At 36.0% G+C, this 20819-nt stretch overlaps 1 protein-coding gene across 1 annotated transcript; it reads left to right on the top strand.

Annotated features, from left to right (window-relative positions):
- Positions 1-2296: 2296 nt before the first annotated feature.
- On the top strand, positions 2297-20792 carry SCCPDH (saccharopine dehydrogenase (putative)). The gene is made up of 12 exons (XM_051993443.1): positions 2297-3502; positions 5602-5714; positions 6311-6391; positions 7874-8003; positions 11195-11244; positions 13089-13219; positions 13973-14090; positions 14756-14875; positions 14965-15021; positions 16877-16988; positions 18306-18387; positions 19193-20792. Exons 1-12 carry the CDS (start codon positions 3310-3312, stop codon positions 19296-19298), a joined length of 1293 nt encoding a protein of 430 aa, XP_051849403.1. The 5' UTR covers positions 2297-3309; the 3' UTR covers positions 19299-20792.
- Positions 20793-20819: the final 27 nt, after the last annotated feature.

Genomic DNA, 20819 nt, shown 5'->3' with positions numbered 1-20819 from the left:
ATATCTAACTTATATAGGACTGCTTGCCATCTAGAGGAGGGGGTGGAGGGAGGGAGGGGAAAAATCGGAAAAGAAGCGAGTGCAAGGGATAATGTTGTAAAAAAAAAAAAATTACCCTGGCATGGATTCTGTCAATATAAAGTTATTATAAAATAAAATAAAATATATATTTAAAAAGTATAACTATTGAATCCCGTATGATTTCATTTTTCTTGAGTCTTGCATTGGGAAGTTAAATTTTCAGTTCACCTCTAGTCTTTTTATCAGGAATGAGTAAAATTTATCCACTTCATTAAATATCCATTTTCCCCCTAAAGGATTAAACTCAGGTTTGCTGGATAGATTATTCTTAGTTGTAATCCTTGCTCCTTTGCTACCCAGAATATCATATTCCAAGCCCTCTCATCCTTTTATATAGAAGCTGCTAAATGTTGTTTTAAATGTCCTTTTGGTCCATATTTGAATTGTGTCTTTGCATTGGCTTGTAGTCTTTCTCCCCTACCTAGGAATGCTGCAATTTGGTTATGACTTTTCTGAGAGTTTTCATTTTGGGATCTGCTTCAAAAAGCGATTGGTTCAAAGGATATGAACAGACAATTCTCAGACAAAGAAATTGAAACTATTTATAGACATATGAAAATATTCTCCAAATCATTATTAATCAGAGAAATGTAAATTAAGACAACTCTGAGATACCACTACACACCTGTCAGATTGGCTAGAGTGACAAGGAAAGATAATGGGGAATGTTGGAGGGGATGTGGGAAAACAGGGACATTAATACATTGTTGGTGGAATTGTGAACACATCCAGCCATTCTGGAGAGCAATTTGGAACTATGCTCAAAAAGTTATCAAACTGTGCATACCCTTTGATCCAGCAGTGTTTCTACTGGGCTTATACCCCAAAGAGATACTAAAGAAAGGAAAGGGACCTGTATGTGCCAAAATGTTTGTGGCAGCCCTGTTTGTAGTGGCCAGAAACTGGAAACTGAGTGGATGCCCATCAACTGGAGAATGGTTGAGTAAATTGTGGTATATGAATGTTATGGAATATTATTGTTCTGTAAGGAATGACCAGCAGGATGAATACAGAGAGGTTTGGAGAGACCTACATGGACTGATGCTGAGTGAAATGAGCAGAACCAGGAGATCATTATATACCTCAACAATGATACTGTTTGAGGATGTATTCTGATGGAAGTGGATCTCTTTGATAAACAGAGCTAATTCAGTTTCAATAGATCAAAGATGGACAGAAGCAGCTACACCCAGAGAAAGAACACTGGGAAATGAATATAAACTGCTTGCATTCTTGTTTTTCTTCCCGGATTATTTATACCTTCTGAATTCAATTCTCCCTGTACAACAAGAGAACTGTTCGGTTCTGCACACATATATTGTATCTAGGATATACTGTAACCTATTCAACATGTAAAGGACTGCTTGCCATCTCGGGGAAGGGGTGGAGGGAGGGAGGGGAAAAATCGGAACAGAAGTGAATGCAAGGGATAATGCTGTAAAAAATTACCCTGGCATGAGTTCTATCAATAAAAAGTTATTTTTTAAAAAAGAAGAAAAAAAAAGCGATTAGTGAATTCTTTTAATTTTTATTTTACCCTTTGGTTCTAAGGTATCAGGACGGTTTTGATCATTTCTTGAAAGATGATGTCTAGGGCAGCTGGGTGGCACAGTAGATAGAGGACTAGCCCTGAATTCAGGAGGACCTGAGTTCAATACTTCCTAGCTGTATGGCCCTGGGCAAGTCACTTAACCTCAATTTCCTCAGGGGGTGGGGGTGGGAGGTGGGGGTGAAGTGGGAAAGATGTCTAGCTCTGTTTTTTGATTATGGCTTCTCCACTGTCCATAATTCCTACATTCTCCCTCCTTGTCTCCTTGATCCATTTCCCAGGTTAGTTGTTTTTACAATAAGATATTTCCATGTGAATTATTAATGAATATTTCCCCTCCCACTAAAAACCCCCTTCAAAACATCACAGCAGAATGCGAATAAGTGATAGTAATACAGGAATTTTTAACCTGGTGTCTGTGAACTTTAAATAAATAAATAAATATATATACACACACATATACATATATATACACATATACACATATACATATATATATACACACACATATACATATATACATATATATATATACATATATATATATATGTATATATATATATAAAACTGCATTTTAGTAAATTATTTAAGCATTGTAGGTCAGCTAAATAGTGCAGGGAATAAAGGACCAGATCTGGAATAAGGAGGATCAGAGTTCATATGTTTATTAGTTGTGACCCTGGGCAAATAATCCTAAAATGTGCGTGTGTATAATAAAAAGAAATTTTATTCTGCGACTTCATTGCAAAGGAGGTCCATGTTTTAAAAAAAAAAAAGTTACTAACACTGGCCCTATGTTCTCCAAAGCAACTCTTATCAATAGAGCACAAAGTCTAGATGTAATCACGATGACAAAGTTCTGCACATGGACTCGGGACAGAAGGTGCTTATGTCCCCCAAGGCGCAGCCTAATCGTCTCCTAGTCCCCAGAGGATACAGGAATGTTGCTCCTTGCAGGGCTGTCGGGGCTTGGCCACAAACCACTGCTGCTTCCGTGCCATCCAGGCAGGCAGTGCTGCGACTAACGCCTCGTGTGTGGTCTCAATGCCCCAAACGCAAGCACCTCGGCCCTCAGGGTTACATTCTGGCTAGTTAATCCCGGGGAAACCAGGGGGGTGACTTAGATGGCCTAACAGGTAAAAATCAGTGATTAAATGTAATAAACGTGGGGATGTAATGGAGCTTGGGAAAGGTCCCGTGGGATCAAACTCAGACCCACTGGGCCACAGGGGAGAAAACTACGGGATTTTAAGGGGCTCCCGGGGGTCTGGGAGGAACCAGTTCAGCCTCTTGAGGGTCAGCCCGCGTGGGGGAGCAGCCTTCTCCCTCGAGGCCTTCCAAGCCTGGACCAAGGAGCCTTCACCCCCACCTCCCCCATCTCCTTTTCTTTTTTCTCCTCGGACAAATAATTAAAGCACCAAATCCAACCGAGGGTCCGCATCGCCCACCAGTCCCGGGGAAATGAGCCGAAGGGCAGCACGGCCAGTCCAGGTACGGCCATTACTACAGGGGAGAGAAAAGGCGGCAGCCAACAGGGACGTCGCTGATGTCACGCCACCGTGGGCGTGGCACGCCTGGGGGCGGGGAGCGCGCGCCGGTTCCTGGCCGCTCTGTCTTTGGCGTAGACGCCGTCCGTTCTGCCACAGCCTTCGAGCTCCTCGTTCTATTGCTTGCTAGTCATGGCGACCGAAAAGAGGCCCTACCACTTTGTGGTCTTCGGAGCCTCCGGCTTTACAGGCCAGTTTGTGGTTCAGGAGGTGGCCAGGCAGCAGATGAACCCGGAGCTACGAGGCTCCGCGCTGCCCTGGGCTGTGGCCGGCCGGAGTCGGGAGAAGCTGCGGCAGGTGTTGGAGGAAGCTGCTGAGAAATTGGGTAAAACGGGGGCGGGGCCCTGGTTGGGGAGAAAGACAGAGACGGACTGTTGAGGAATGAGACCCTCTTCGGCTCCCGTCTTTTTTCCTCTTCCATTCACCTCCCCTCCTCCCCCAAGCTTCAGTCTGCACGCGCGTACTCCTTGCAGATGGTGGCGCCCTCCTTACCTCCCCGGCCCAAACTCTCACACAGGGCCCAAGTACTTGGGGTGGGGGTGTAAGAGGCAAAGCGCCCAGACATAACCCTTGCCCCCCTGGGAACAGGATCCGGTGGGGGAACGGTAGAAAGAAGTAGGGAGAAGGGATTCTGGCTGAAGGGATTTTGTCTGAGCCTGAATGAGAAGGGACGGAACTCCACGCCTCGAGGACATCCAGGGAAAGAGATCTGATAGTTAAAAGATAAGCTCGGACACAAAGTCCTGAATGATAAGCTGTTAGGTTTGCTAAAAGGGGGCGAACACAATCCCTTTGTGCTCCCCTCCCACACCTTTTTTGTCTGCGGATTTATTATCGCATTTTGTCATTTTTATTCGGGAGCTGTCACTGTGTTTTCTTTGTTTTATATCATGACTTAAAATCTTGTTATTTCTTTCTTTCTTTTTTTTTTTTTTTTGTGGTGCCACCAGTTTATTTGACCTATCTCCTAAATAACTGAGCGTGCCAATTTTTACCTTTTCCCTTTTACAAATAAGGCTTCCAAAGTTTTTTTTTAATACGACTTGTTCAGTTGAGTCCGACTCTGTCCCCGTTGTCTTGACTCAGATACTGCCGGGGTTTGCTATTTCCTTCTCCATCTAATCTAAAGAGGAGGAAACTGAGGCAATCTGGACGAAGGGATTTACCCAGGCTCAATTGGCATCTAGTGACTGCAGTTACTTTTGAACTAGACCCGGTGTTCTGTTCATCGCGCCCCCTAGCGATCTAATTGTGAGGAAATAGGAAAAAATATCACTCCGTGGTTGAAACCTGGTGAAATGACGCAATCTTTCAGAAGAGCAAGATGCGAAGTTTGTGACCTTCGACCTAGTTTTCTTTGTTTTTCTTCTTGTGGGATCCCTAGGTTACAGTCCCCCAGTGTGCCGCTCAGCTGAGACTTTTGTCACAATTATAGGAAAAGCTTCTTTGCATTATATTTAACACTCTTTTCGTTGTCCTCTCCATTTTTATATTAATTCCTGAAGTTAATTTTCTTCTTGAATCGTACTCATTTTTAAAAAACTGTTGATGGGAGAGTAGATTGAAAACCAGATTTAATTTTTCTTGTATAGTCTCTTAGAGCCTCTAAAAAAACTTTCTAAGAGTAATCGGTAGAGGGAATTGCTCTTTGAGGGTTCTATATATTAATGAAATATCAATTTTGGCCCAGCCCAACACCCTTTACCCACCTTCCCTCTTAATCTGCTTAGCCACCCAAGTTCTCTTGGAAAGTTCTCGTATTATTCTCATATTATTTAGGATTATAGATCACACTTGAGTACATTAATGGTTGTTTTTTAATTAGTAGTATTGTGTACTTTCCTTTTTATCTCTTTAAACAATTGTCAATATAATCATTGTTTCCTCTAAATTTTTAAGAGACCTAAAATGTGGCAATCAAGAGATCTTAGGTCTTCCTTATTACTTGGTGAAAGACTAATGAAAAAACCAAGCTTTATATGTTTTAAAAGATGGAGAGAGTGTAACTCCTGAATCCCCTTAGTCTATATAACCTTCTAAGCTTTTTCCAGAATTTAGCATTCTATTTTCTCGTAAGCTTCACATCTGGGAACACTTTCTTTTATTGCCACATCCCTTAAAATCTTTCTAGGTTATGCTCAGGTGCTATCTCCTAGAGCAAACATAGTTGTTGGTGTTCTTACTGTGAATTAGTGTGAAGTTTTTTAAACTGTTTATCTGTAGCATCCATCCAAAAGATAAGATCTTTGAGATTAGTCTTGCTTGCTTTTGTCTTTTTTTCCTATTTCCTAGCATAGTGTTATGGAAAGAGGAGATACCTAATAGATGTTTGTGGATTTAGGTTATTTTAGTTAACAGTTTTAAAAGATCCAGAGGATCTAATGTAGTACCAACTCTATGTTATAATTTTCTTTCCATTTCTAGAAAGACCAACACTCCCAGATGAAGTTGGTATAATAATCTGTGATATCATTAATCCAGCCTCTCTTGACGAAATGGCTAAACAAGCATCTGTTGTTCTCAATTGTGTAGGACCAGTAAGTAATCGCCCCTTCTGTTTATTGAAACAGACAGCACATTCTTTTCTAGCAAAATTGCTACTTTGTATTGTAAGGAACATAAGGTAGGAAGAAGGAAGACCTTACAGTTAGCATGGAGGTCCTTAACCCTGTATTAGACATTTGCAGGCTAAAGAGAAGGGAAATTATGTGATCCCAGAGATTCTTTTCACAACTCTATATAGTATTGTTCCTTACTATTAAACTCCATTTGATAGTAAGATTGTTGGCTTAATTCTTACATCATGCAGCAGCATTAAAGAGAATTAATCTTTTTTTTTTAGGACTACAGACCTAACTTTTAAGCCTGGTGCCATCCATGTTCTCACAAAAGCAAAGTTAGTGGTCATAAAATGGATCAAGTGATAATGTGGGTAGCTCAGTGAAAATAAATCATCACTGCTATCATTAGTGTTTTACTAAAACACGGCATTGGAGCATAATTATAATATTATCTTATTAAATGGAAGAATATTTCTCTTCTTCTGACAGTTCCCATCATTAGGAAAGATTGAAAGCATTTACTTCATTTTAACTGCCAAAAAAAATAACCTATGTCTTTTTTATTTCCTTAGTATCGATTTTATGGTGAACCTGTGGTCAAAGCATGTATTGAAAATGGGGCTAGTTGTATTGACATCTCTGGGGAACCACAGGTATGTAGAATATGGAAATCTTAAAATAAGGTGCAATTAGCATAATTTGTAAATGTTCAATATTGTTTATAAATTGGAAGGGAATTCAGTCAAAAAGCATTTATTAAACACTTCCTAAGCACCAAGCATTATGCTAAGCACTGAAAATACAAATACAAACAAAAAGAAAGAATTCCCTGCTCTCATGGAATTCATATTCTAGGAGGAAAACAACACATGAAAGGGAGCTGAAAAATGAGGGGTAAAGAAGACATTAGAGAACTCCAAAGAGTCCTGATCAGAGCTGGGAGAGGAATGAGTCTGGTTGGCTTGGGTACTTACTTCCTCTGGAGTAATTTGCAAAAATTTACCAGGAGGTTGCAGCAGCTGCTGCTGTGGAAATAGATCTTCAAGATTGAGAATGCTGCTTAGACATGGTGGCAAAGTCTGGAGAGTTCATAGGGATGGGAAATCAAGTGAAGATGTGAAGGAAGTAGACTTTAATTCATTTTTTTCAAATAGCACAATGAAATGAAATTTCAACAGTCCAGTTATTATCTCATATAGTCCCCTTCTAAACTGTGACATGACTTCAACATGATTTTTATATGAGAGACATGATAGTTAGATTTTAAAAAGATTGACAGTCAAATGAACAGAAGATTAGAAAGAAACCCAACCAGATCAGCCTTGACTGGTGGGTTATTAAAGATCCTTTTTTGTTTCTTATTTTTATGGGCAACCAGTTCTAAAACTATATCCCTCTCCCACCTAAATCTTCTCCTCCCATGAAAAAAAGAAATAAGGAAATAAGATAGTCTGGCAAGACAAAGCCATACATTTGCCATATCTAAAAGTATATTTCTCATTTTACATATTGGGCCATTATTCTTATGCCAGAAGATAGGTAGCATGCTTTATTAGTGCTCAGTCATTGCTTTAATCAGAGTTCTTTAGTTCTTCAAAGTTTTTTCTTTACAATATTATCATATACAATATTTTCTTGATTTGGCTTACTCTGTTTTGCATCAATTCATACAAACTTTCCCAAACTTTTCTGAACCATCCTTTATCATTTCTTAAGTTACAATATAATATTTTATTATTACATTCTTAGACTATAATTTTTCTTTTAGCCATTCTCCAATTGCTAGGCACCCTTTTTTAAAAAGTTTCAGGCTATGTCATACAAAACTGAATAGCTTCATGGAAATCTGTGAAAGAAGCACTCATCTATATACTTTCAAAACAAAGTGACAGACATTATGTGTATAATGAGGCTGTAAAAAGAAAAAGTTCCTAAAACTGAAAATGCCTAGGGCCAATGCAGATAACTGTTAAAGGAAAATTAAATCATGAAATTGTTAACTATAGGTAAATTTCCACTACTGAAGCTTTGTTAGTTTTAAAAGTTTCATTAAAAAAAAACAGTTTACCCCATCCATAACAACTCTACAATTAACACTTTATGTTGAATATTATTATTTTTCATGCATTTTTCAGTATCTGGAAGAAATGTATTGGAAATATCATGAAAAAGCTGCAGAAAAGGGGGTATATATCATTGGAAGCAGTGGTTTTGATTCCATTCCAGCTGATCTGGGAGTATTATATACCAGAAATAAATTAAAAGGTAATTATTAATAAGCAATACTTTAAGTAGCATAATATTGGATATGTGTGATTAATTTGGTGAAAAATGTAAAGATATATTTTGTTTAAGTACTAATGTGATGATAAATCATCAAATTTTATTTTATAAAACTTGAAAATTTTTATTGAAAATAATGGGCAGAAACTATTAAATAATTATGATTAAAAGTGTAGTATTTCCTAAATTTTGAAGCTTTGGAGAATTTTTTTTAACTGTGGGAGAATTGAATATTGGAGAAAAAATAGAAAAAAAAAAAAAGCATTTTACCCCTAAATTTTCCTAACTTAAATTCAGGAGGCACTGTGATGTAGTGGATTGAGGACTAGCCTTAAAGTCCAGAAAATATGACTTCAATTTATTTTTAATATAAAGTATTTGTTTAACCAAGTTCATAGTCAGAATTGTACTTCAGATAGTTGTTTTAAGTTACAAATGAATTGCTAATCTTTATCAGTGGAAGATGTTTCTACTGAGAATTCCCTGTGCCATTGAAATCACAGGTCTAGACAAAAAACATCCAAAGTGACTTATCTTCCACAAGAATTTTATTGAACTCAACATTTTGATCGGTATTTCCTTCCAAATTTTCAGAATTCTTATCTAAAAATGAAGCCAGTGAGAAATTTCTTTTTTAAAACATAGGCCAGCTTTTATTAATTAATTTTTTGTACATGTTGATTGGGTAACATTTAAACATAATGCTGGTGTGATAGAAGCTACACAAAGAACTACTGGACAGTGAATCAGAGTTTGTGGAGAATGTATTGTAAACTATGGGATCTTGGTCATATCTTATAAACTTTTGTGGCCTGGGAGGTGGGGGCAAGAAAGGGGATTTAGTTTCCCCATCTGTAAAGTGAAAAATCCAGACTGGATAATACTTAAAAGTTTAATAATTTGGGGCCAAAAAATTAACATAGCTTTAAAATATCATCAAGATACTTTTTACATACAGATGTGTTAAGTAATCTTAAGTAGTATTTGGAAATGAATTCTTGAGTTAATAGTATTTGCAGATTGTAAGCTACAGCATGGACAAGTTAATTAATATTCAGTTAATCAGGAGGCCTTCCAGCACTTTCAGCTCTATAGACCTAAACTTGATCCTAAAGAGTAATAGGTAGCTAGCAATTGACATTTGTATTGCCATTTAAAGTTTGTAAATCATATTACAGATATCTATGTTTTATAGAGGTGATGATATACAATGTTGCACATAAATATTGAACTTGGAATTAGAAAGGCTCATATTCAATCCCATTTTTGGTTCTTACAAACAGTGGAACCATGGGGAATTTGCTTAATCTTGTTCAGCTTCAGTTTTTTTAATCTGTAAATTGGGGATAATACCAGTAGTGTTTGTTAGTGTTATTGTGAGTCTCAAATGAAGAGGTATAAAAAGATCTTTGCAAATGTCAAGTTTTTTTACAGATGAGAAAACTGAGACTTTGGGAGGCTAAATGATTTGTCATGGTCATTTGGGTAAAAGTAGGATTTTAGATGTAAGTCTAACTTCTTCATTGCTATTCACTCTTTCAGTGAGTAACTGTAACTGTAAAGGTGAAATAGTGAGGTCCAGTTATGATTTACAAGGATTATTAAGAATTTTGCTAATTGCTAAAAATTTGGCTTGTCATTTTTAATTTGAACTTTAATAACTCATAATTTTATAATTTTTGTAACTCAATTTAAACTTCTGTGTTCAATGAAAAAAGCATTTCCAGCTCCTATGTTGACCTTTATGGCATTTAATCAAGAGGAGGCAGGCTGCAACTACCTTCAAATTTTCAAACCTTTAGATTTGTGTTTATTCTTCTCTGTGTTTAGACTGTTGACCTGCTGTCTTGATTTAACAGTAGTAATATTTTTCTGTGATGTGTTTAACTTTTCAAAGAACTTTTTTATCTGTTATCACGATTCTTACACCTGTAGATAGATCAGGTTTCATCATTACTATTTTGCAAATGGTAATGAGCTTAAAAACTTTTCCAAGATTTCTAGTTACTTTAACATTAGTTAAACATATAGTGTTCTACCCCACCTACAAGCAAAAAAAGATTTGCTATGGTTTACAAATTTAAATAATATAAAATTGGGCAATTAAAACAGAATGAGATCATCAGAGAAGGTAAGGTGAGAGGAATACAATTGAGCAATAAATGTGTCTCTAAAATTTTTGGCATCTAAGATGAAAATGAAATTTTATCAGTGAACTGAAGTAACATTATCTACATATGTTGCCTTCCTATCTAACTTAATTCTAATAAAAAGTTTAGAGTATGGATGATTCCTGGATAGTACATGACTATTTGAGAGGCAAATGGATAAGTGTCTCAAATGATTCTTTGCTAACTATTAAATTTGTAGTCACTTTAGGGTTGAAATCTTTGAATATCTAAGGTGCTCTTATAGCCTTTGCTGTTTAAAAAGTGATCTGGGTATGAGGTGGAATTTTTACCTAGTTGTGATAATGTAGGAGGAGATCGACTTAAAGGTCATGGTGAGATGGATACCCACAAGGTATAAGGTTATAGATGTGGGCCCAGGGTGGGGTCTGCAGGTAAGACTGATTCTTTCTTCCAAAAAAGAGAGAAGTCTGAAGTATTTAGATAATACATAGTTGAGACTGGAGAGTTCCTGATTAAAGAGCATAGAAGAGAACTTTTTTTTTTTTTGTCCTGAAAAAACTGTGAAATCAGGCTTTTTACAAGTTCAGCCGTCAAAAAGGACTTCAGAATATAGTCTGTAGAATTGCATAGTATTGTAGCATCCAAGACAAGTTAGCTACAGTGTTTGTTCCTCCTCAACTCCCTCCCCCCTAAGATTAAATGATAGGGTTTTTAATGTTATAACTTAAATGCTTGAGAAAGCATTTTATTCTTATTTTATTCTTAGATGATTTATGCTGAACTGCTTTCTGCCAATAAGCCCATTCCTTGTTAGAGATAATAAAATGATAGCACCAGCATAGGCAAGAATGTTTTCTCTTATCATGTATTTAATTGGCTACGTAGTTGAGACTAGAGTCCAGAATTTCTGGCCTTCAGCCACGGTATCAGACTGTTGATATCAAAATTGGGTCAAGGGTAAAAAGAAATGGAGGAATTGAATTTCTCATGGATGATTGTATTTTATTTTTACAATGCTTTGCTATTTTCCCCACTTTTAAGGTACTCTGACTGCTGTTGAAAGTTTCCTGACAATAAATTCAGGACCTGAGGTTGGTGTTGTGAGCTTTTTAAAGTATTAAAAATAGCCAGGAAAGATTTATGTGCTCGTGCTTCCTTTATGCCCAGTGTTTCAAAAGGAACTTTCACTCTTCTCCCTTCTGTTGCCCTGTCCTTCCTTTCCCCAGCTTCATTTCTTTCCAAAATACATCAATCTCTTTAGTGGTAGAATTTCAGATACATAAGGTAGATATTTTTGGCTTTCTCAAAATCATACTACCTAACCTGCCTTTATTTAAGTCTGACTTTTCCCTTTCTGCCTTTGTGCCTATTAGAATAAACAACTAATGCTCTTCTTCTGCCTCTGGATCTTGAGGCTCTGACAGCCCAATCTTGGGCTTATTGATAGGTGGAGGGAAAAATTGCGCTCACAAAGTAAACATTTTACTCCCCTAAGTAAAGCATCACTCCAAGCTTTCCCATCCGTCTTCCTTTCCAAAATTTGAGAGTGTGAACACTTAGCCCAGGGATTCTGGGCCACAGAATGCCACAGAATTTGAGGAAGCTTAGCTGACTGGATTCTTCAGGGTGATAAATGCAGAGGTCTTCAGAGGGAGAGGATTGAGCAAGTATGGTGGCTTTATCAGACCTTCTGGAACTGCAGGAAATGGGGGCTTGATTTTTACAGTGAATTTAGTGGTTCTATTGACTCCCCAATTAATCTTAAATATGCTTTTGTAATCTTAAGTTTCTGTGGCTCTTCTCTTTGCAGATTAGCCACATGCCCTGAAAATCCTTTTTTTTTTTTTTTTTTTTTTTTTTTTTTTTTTTTTTAATGTTTATTATTAATTTTTCTGGGAGCCAAACTTTCACACAAGCCTTAGAAGGGTTTCAATTTTCCAGCCTATTAATAAAGAATTGGCCCTGGATGAAATTCTAGCAAAAGTTATCTCTGACTCCAACATAGTCCTTAGCACACAATTCACTCTGCTCCTTGGTATCTAGTTGTTGACTGGGTTGGCCCTAGGCAAAATTATGAAGTAAAGTTTATCTTTGGGCCTTTTGACCTCCACTATTGTTTATACCTAATCATGATTCATTACAATGGCAATTTAATGTTGGTTCTCTATTTCATATATCATATTAACTTTGTTGTCAGATTTATCTGCTTCTTGATTTAGTTGATTATTAAATTGTACTTTAGAGCAATGGCTCTCAAACTTTTGTTCTCAGTATCTTTAATTAATTAGAAAATAGTGAGGATCTGTCCAAAGAGTTTTTGTTTATGTGGATTATATTTGTAGATATTTACCATATTAGAAATAAAAGCTGATTTTGAATTTGTAGACATTCTGAAAGGGCTTTAGAAACCAGTAAGATTCTGTGGATCACACTTTGATCACCACTGCCTTAGAGGATGATACATGACTATCAAATAATGCTTTTTAACTTGGAGTTTAAGCAGCTAAATAGAATGTTCTTTGAGGAGTAGTATTTAAAAAATCAGAGGTGGAGAGTGTGGTCTGAGAGGTCTCTATAATTGGCAGTCGGTTTAGGCATTAGGTTCCACATTACAGAAAGGAATATGATTTGATGATAGAGTGGTACAGAGTTGCTGAAAAGACTAGGAATAGTGGTTGTCAGTGATTGTTCCATGTCAGAGAGGGAATAACAGTAAATGTATTGAAGGTAGTGAATTCTGGTGGAAGCCAAGCAATTACCAAAGTCTTCTTTCTTTGCTATTCTAGTAAATAATTGATAGTATTTCAAATAACTTAATATCAACAGTTAAATATGTACTGAAATAATGCATATGATAAAGATAAGGGGTGTGTGTATGTATGTATGTAGGATTTGCCACTTCTGAAATATTTTATCACTTGATATATTTCATCAGGGAATGTGTATTCATGATGGCACTTGGAAGTCAGCTATTCATGGTTTTGGTGACCAGAAGCGTTTAAGAAACCTACGAAAACAATCAAATATGAAACCTGTTCCAGTTGTTGGTGCTAAATTGAAAAGAAAGTATGTAATCCCAAGATCTGTTGATATTTCTGATCCTAAACATAATTATTGCTCCTTTGAATATTATTCATTATAATTTGTGAAGGAATGGATTGCAGTATACTAATTGGAGCAACTATACAATGTATGGAATCTTTGATCCATGTAGCAATTAAAAGATAAAAAGAGAAACTTGAAGCTATAAATAGAATTGCCCTAAAAAGAAATCTTCTCTGTATAAAAATATAGTTAGAATCTGGAAGTGAAAATAATTTTGGAATTTTTTTAAATCTATGTCAAGTTTAAATGTGAATTAAAATTTTTGTGTTAGAATTTAAGACATGACTTTTGTCTGCTCCAGTATGTCTCGTTGATAGCTTTTTTGTTGGGGAAAATAATGTAATCCTGAAGCCATGGGACCTGTTTGATACAAGCTATCTAGTACTTTTGGGGTTTACTTATTGAAAATGTTTTTTAATTTAGAATTTATACACCTTTGAAGGCTATTGCAAAAAGAAATTATGGCAAAGATTTTTAGTGTCCACTGTCTTCAGAGCACATCTTTGTTTGCTTCAGAACTTCTCATGGAGACAGGAAATAAGGGGTAGAGAAGTAAGCACAGTTTAGACTGTATCTCAGACTTCATTTCATCATTGTTTTTAAGAGATCACCACGTTTTTCCCTGATATATTTTTTTTAAGGATATTATTTCTAAGCTGTTGCTGGGCTGGGGGCAGGAAGGAAGGAAACCCTCATTTTGAATTTCTCTTTCAGATGGCCTATTTCTTACTGTAGTGAACTATGTGAATATTCTATTCCATTCTTGGGAGCTGATGCCTCTGTTGTGAAACGGACACAGCGGTTCTTGTATGAAAACTTGCAGGAAACACCAGTATGTTTATGTTTATATGACTGAAGTTTGTCAATGAATGAGCATCTTATAGTATAAAAATTTTTCCTTATTTTTTTCTAAATAGAAATTTTGTGTTTTGAAAACAAAAGAGCTAAACAGTGCTTAGTTTAATTATCTGGATATGAACCAGAATCTTTTAAGCCCCAAGGAACATATTTTCGTTTTATTACTTTTGTTAAATCTCATTTTCTTTGACTTTTGAGGCTGTGATATGACAACATTGATGACTGGCTGCTTGTTAATATTACTGTGGCCATAGGAATATTTCCCCATATGTGATACATGTAGACAGCTCCTACCCTTTTTACTCTTCTGCTGCTTGAGACTCATTGTCCCAGGCCAGGGTTGCTTCTGGGCTATGTTTTTCTGGTGCTCCAAATTGGAACTAGGAACAAATTTACATAGAAATGTTATTATTCAAGGTGGTGCTAGATATAGTTCTATATCATCAGGGGTTCAAATGAGTTTTCCTGAGCTGTTCTAGAAACTTAAACAACACTTAAAGTTGTTTTCTACTGAGTTCTCTCTCCCCTGCCCCCCAGTTCATATGTAAGAACTAAGTAAGGTATAAGTACGTATTCTTTGTGTTAATTGGTACAGTAAAGATCAGAATGTCACATCACAGTTTGATGCTCTTTATTTAGGTGCAGTATGCTGCTTATGTGACTGTTGGAGGCCTCACTAATGTTATTAAGCTGATGTTTGCAGGACTTTTCTTTTTACTCTTTGTGAAGTTTAGCATTGGAAGACAACTTCTAGTAAAAGTAAGTATGGCTGTCAAATGTTTGTTTTAAAAGAACCATTTGTTCACTATTCTCTTAAATTCACTGCAGGTGTTTTTTTTTTCTTTTAGTTTCCCTGGTTGTTCTCCTTTGGGTATTTCTCAAAACAAGGACCAACACAGAAACAGGTAATCCTTTTCTGTCTAGATTAAGGATTCTTACACCACTAAGATAGCTTTTTCCCAACACATTTGTAAGCTGTCCCTCCCATAGTCCTTCTCTCCCTTTAAATAACAGCAGAAAAATGAAAAATTAAATCTTCAGCTTAAATATGTATTGAACCTTTTTGATTGTCTTAAAAACATTTTCATCTTTGGTTTTGCATAGTGACAATACAATAAATGTTTTTATTTTAATTGTACTGTATCCCTAGGTCTTTGACATTTAACCCTGGACTGGGTGGGGCAGGTAGGTGGTACGATAGAAAAGAGTGCTAGTCCTCCCGAAGATGCATCCTCCTGAGTTCAACTCTGGCTTCAGACATTTATGAGCTCTGTGACTTCAGATCACTTATCCCTGCTTGCCTTTGTTTACTCATCTATAAAATAAGCTGGAGAAGGAAAATAACAAACTACTTCAGAAATTTTGTTAAGAAAATCCCAAATGAGATCATGAAGAGTTGGACACAATTGAAAATTGACTGAAAAATAAGCTTAAATAGAAAAATCATCTTTGAGTCTTCTCTTCCCTTTGTTCTTTGGTGCCCAATTAACCACTATGCCATGGCCTGTTTGGTGTCCTTATCTTAAACTAGGCCATTTCAATTCATACCTTCTTTAATAATGTTCTAACTTCGTGTCTTTTAACCTTTTTTGTGTCATGGACCTCTGGCAGTCAGGAAAACAAAAATTTTTATATGTATAAAATAAATAGCTGGAATTACAAAAGATACCATTTATTTTTAAATAGGGTATCAAAATATTATCCCCAAACTCCACAGATTCAAAGAGATATACCAGGTTAAGATGCCCTGCCCTAAAAGATAATCGTTGTATACATCACTGTCAATTTAATATTCTTCAGCCTTCCTTTTATTAATCAAAACCTCTAGTGGCTACTTATTGCAGTCTAAAATGTAGCAGTTATCAGTCATGCATGTAAAAAATCTTCCCATTTGCCCACACCTTCCTTTCCAGTTATTGTCTCATGTGATGGCAAATCCTTTAAGGTGAACAGATTGCTTGGCTGGCTTATGGCATTCTGGACATTTTTTTAATTATTTTTTGCCTCTTGACCTGTTGAAATCCTATTTATTCTTCAAGAGCCTTCTCAGATTGCATCTCTCAGAAAGTTTTTTCTTTTTATCTTAACCAGAAAAACCCCATTGTCTTTTTGAATTCCTTTAGTGCCTTCTGTCTTTACCATTCATATTGATTTTGGGTAAGTTACATGATTGAATTTAGGTACCTGTGTGCATACATATACAAATATGTATACATTTGTGCATATAATGTATGTCTGCATATATGTATATACATTGCGTGTGTATATAGATAGAATGTATAGCTTTATGTTTTATCTAACCAAATAGATTGTAAAGTCCTAGGGGGAAAGAAGTAAGGCTTATGTTTTCTTTGAATCTCAAAATCACTCTGCATACATGGTCTGCCCCCACTGGGTGCTTGATGAATTGTTGTTGGTCAGATACCTTTTAGAGAAGATGCAGGGGATGCCAAGCTGTTATGTAGAACTGAAGGAAATATGTGAGAATAATAATGGACTTTTTAGTGTTTTTAATTTTTCTGAAATAAGAACTACACAGATTTGATGCACCAATAAAGATTTTTTATTTGGGAAATAATTTTGGAGATGTCAAAGAAATTGGATTTTATTTTCTTGCTCAAGGATTAATATGATTTATCAAGTTGAATCTTGGTTTTCATATTCTGGAAATGGGAATTTTATGGATTAGGGAATAACAGGCTTTTCTATATTCAAAAAGGAAATTATATATTAAATGTCTCGTTGTTTTGTCCTTTGCAGATGGATGATGCTTCATTTACATTTACATTCTTTGGTCAAGGATATAGCCAGGACCATACTACAAAAGATGGGAAACCTAATATTAAAATATGCACCCAAGTGAAAGGACCAGGTACGTTTATGTGATTATATTGAGCATTTCTTCTTGTGAATTTGAAAAATACATTCTGCAGCCACTTCAAAATAAAAGTTGATTCCTTTCAGCTTCAAAGATCCATGATTCAATTCCTATGGGCATTTCCTTTACTTAAAACCAAATCCCAACTCCTCCCCACCATCAGAAATTTGGATCTTTTTGGCCATAGCAACTCATTCCTTATATAGAAGTCAGGCCTCTGATGCTATCTCTTTACATTTAGCTAGGATGATTCCCAAACAATAGACTATCTAGTCAAGTTGCAGAATTTGTATGTGAGGCTTTTTCAGTTTTTATACTCCCTGCTTAAGTTAATGATATACTTTGATTGCTTTTGAAAATTCAGGCTCACCTCTATGATGAGACATTGGATTTAAGAATGGAGGAGAAGTTGTCATATTAAAAATGTTCTTGCATAAATTACATGAATTAAGTTTAAAATGAGGTATGCTGAGAGAATAAAAGGATTTACAATAAATAACATCCATCACAGTGGTTTAAAAATCAATAATTTAGCTTTATCAATTCCAATTTGGGGAAAGATGGGGGAAAAGTAGGCATTTTCATCTGAAAAGGCTTGCTTGGCATATAAATATTACATTGGTAGTCTGAATCAAACCAAAGTACTATAACAGGACATCATTTTCAGATTCTCAAATGATTTTCTAAGGTGGTTGGTTTCTAGTCCTATAATAAATAATCACTGACTGCAACTTGCCTCTTGACTTGTTGAAATCCTATTTGTTTTTCAAGAGCCATCTCAGATTGCATTTCCCAAAAGCTTTTTCTTTTTACTTTTTGCTTTTTTTAAATGAAGAAGAAAGAGAGGATAGCATAGGTGTGGGAGTGATCGTTGATTGCCATTATAAGTTACTTTTCTGTTTTGTAAGAACACAGAAAAGCAGATAGCATTCAGTTTAGTTGCTCTATGTGGTAGCAGCTAGTGGCCTGGTCTTGGAGCCAAGAAGGATCTGTTCAGCTCTTGCCTCTGACATATACTCTTTTTCAGGATTTCTCCATATCAAAATATTCTCAAGGACTTTTAAGACTTATCAGTTGCAGATCTGCATCTATAGAGGACGTTTCCACATAACTGAAATAAAGAAGTCTGATCATCCTCTCTGCTTCCCAAAAGAAAAAAAAAGAAAATCAAAGGCCCAAGCCTAGATTATTGGGTTTCAGAAGTAGTTTAGGTTTTAAAAGTTCTTTATGCATAGTGAGAAAAATTTGCCTTTGAATTGTGTGACCTTGAGTAAGTAGTGCTTTTTTCCCCCCATTAAATCTTTTCTGTAGAGGCTGGTTATGTGGCTACACCCATAGCAATGGTACAAGCAGCTGTTACTCTTCTAAAAGATACCTCTGAGCTTCCTAAGGGGTGAGTTGGTTTTACTGTACTTAGAAGAATTAGCCTATCTATAGCTGCTAGGCTTTGGCCTTTTTTGGTAATGGTTCTCATTATTTCTACTTCCATTGGGCCAGAGATGCAGGGATATTAAAATTATTTATCAATTTGTAATTTCAAGTAAATTACTTTTTAAAATGGACATAAATCCCAGGGTTAGGTGAAAAGTAAATTATGCATGCTTAAGATGTACATTCTATTGAAAATGAGAGTATCTACTTTGAAGAAGGAATGATGATATAAGTTTGAAGGGGGAGGGAAAAGGAGAGAGAAGGGGAGTGTTAAGAGATGAGAAAGATAGGTCAGGCCCTAAAGAATTTTAAATACTAGACACATTTCATTTTGGAGAATAAGACAGACATCCATGTGCCCTTTTTAGAAGCAGTTTTAAGTGAGTTAATTACTGTGTCTTTGGAGGGGAGAGTGAAAACGGGAATTGTTGAGGGTGCCTCCACCCTACAGTCAAAAGTCCCAAACCAGAATAGATTAGGTCTCCCGGGGTATTTAATTGGTCCAGATGAGAAAAGTCTATGGTGGGGCAGAAAGCATCATCATTTCCTTCAGTGAAATGAATGTTCAATTAAATAATTCTGAGTATGGAAATGATTATGATTATGAGAAACAAAGTTGTATCCATGAGAGTTTAAGAATTGTCATTTCTTAATTTATGTAACCTACATATTTGTTGGAGCAATCTGCAAAATAATTCTGTAGTACATTAAAAGAGATCAGGATTTGGTTGCTCTGTTGTAACATTCTAATTTATCTTGTTTTCCAGAGGTGGTGTCTTTACACCAGGAGCTGCTTTCTCCAAAACCAAGCTGATTGAAAGACTCAACCAATGTGGCATTGAATTTAGTGTCATTAGCAGCTCTGAAGTTTAAAAAAGAGAAATATTCATAAAACTGCATGAATTAACAGCTTCTTCATTTGATACTTGAAATTCTTAAGATGATTCCAAGTGACCAGGTCAAAAAACCTTTCATAAAAAGCAGTCTGTGCTAGGTACACATGCACTAAGCTATTTTTCTTAACTGATATCACTGCTTGTCAGAGGGGATCTAAAAAGTACTTCAGATATATTTTTCCTTAGATAGATTGTGAGGTGGCTGGTCAGGTGAGAGGAATGGGGCAACTTACTGGAGAGTTTCCCTGATGCTTTTGTGTGCCTTTTCTATTTGAACGTGATTGTAGCTATCCTTTAACCAGCTTTGGTTATTTAATGAAGAATAAGTATGGATGCTGTCTAGAAAACTGCTTGTGTACTAACCTGCTTTGTATATTTCCACAGGAGTATGAATGTGTTTTTTAAGCCTCAGCTTACCTGCTAATAATCCTTAATGATTCATTCTTTTGGCTATATTTGTAAAGACTATACTGATATGATGATAAAGATTTTTCTTTGATTTTCAATGCCCCAAGTAAGTTTTTTCCTCATTCACATTTTTTGGTTGTGAGGCAATTGGGGTTAAGTGATTTGTCAGGATCGTGCAGTTAAGCGTCTGAGGCCATACTTGAACTTAAGTCCTCCTGACTCATCCACTGCACCTTTCAGCTGCCCCTTTCATTCACTTTTTGGGCCAAAATTGGGTTTTCCATTGAACTATTTTGTCACTCACAAAAGTTGTGCATGCGTTTTTCTAACACCAAATGTGTGCCATATATATCCTTAGAGTCTGTTTTTAAAATGAGAATTTTCCTTTGGATCTGTGATGTCTGACAAATAAAGCTCGTCTCTGGCATGCAGTTTATTCAGTTGTAGGATGTGAGGGATGGACCAGCTTTTTCAAAGTCCATTTGGTTTTGTGCTTCTCTCTTAGAATTCAAACACTTATCATGCTGTCTCATTCAGAATTAAAACCTGAGTATATATAAAATAGTATAGCCTTTTAAAATGTCTTCAGAGTGGTCATAGGAATCACTTTTGCTTTTATGAATTTCTTAGCTAATTACTATATACACAAAGTAAATAAAACTATTGGTTTAAATAACAGCATATAATTAAAAATTAGGGGGTTTTAAGCCATTTACAGTTTGAAAATGAAATCTGTAGATACAAACTACAGAGAATTTTTCGATCACTCACTAATCCATTCAGCCTCTTTTATAAAACAAGTATTTAGTAAACCAACATTTATATTAAGAAGCTAATCAAAGTAAATTTTAAATATTTTATGGGAAGCTGGAACCTTGATATTTGGTGTGCACTGAACTCTCTCTCTTCTTCTTAACTATAAGAGCAACATCATTTTTCAGTTTCCACAGACTGGCTTCAAGTAGCTCACCAATGTCCTTTAAGAGATGTGACTGTCTTTGTGTAAAAGGACGTAACATTTGATCATCCTCCTGAAAAATAAATGGGCCAAAATGAGTAAGAATGGCCTTAATTCTTGAATGTGTTCTTT

This window comes from Antechinus flavipes, chromosome 4 (genome assembly GCF_016432865.1).
Source record: "Antechinus flavipes isolate AdamAnt ecotype Samford, QLD, Australia chromosome 4, AdamAnt_v2, whole genome shotgun sequence".
NCBI lineage: Eukaryota > Metazoa > Chordata > Mammalia > Dasyuromorphia > Dasyuridae > Antechinus > Antechinus flavipes.
Note: the sequence above shows the minus strand (reverse complement) of the source record. Positions and strands in the feature narration are given on the sequence as shown.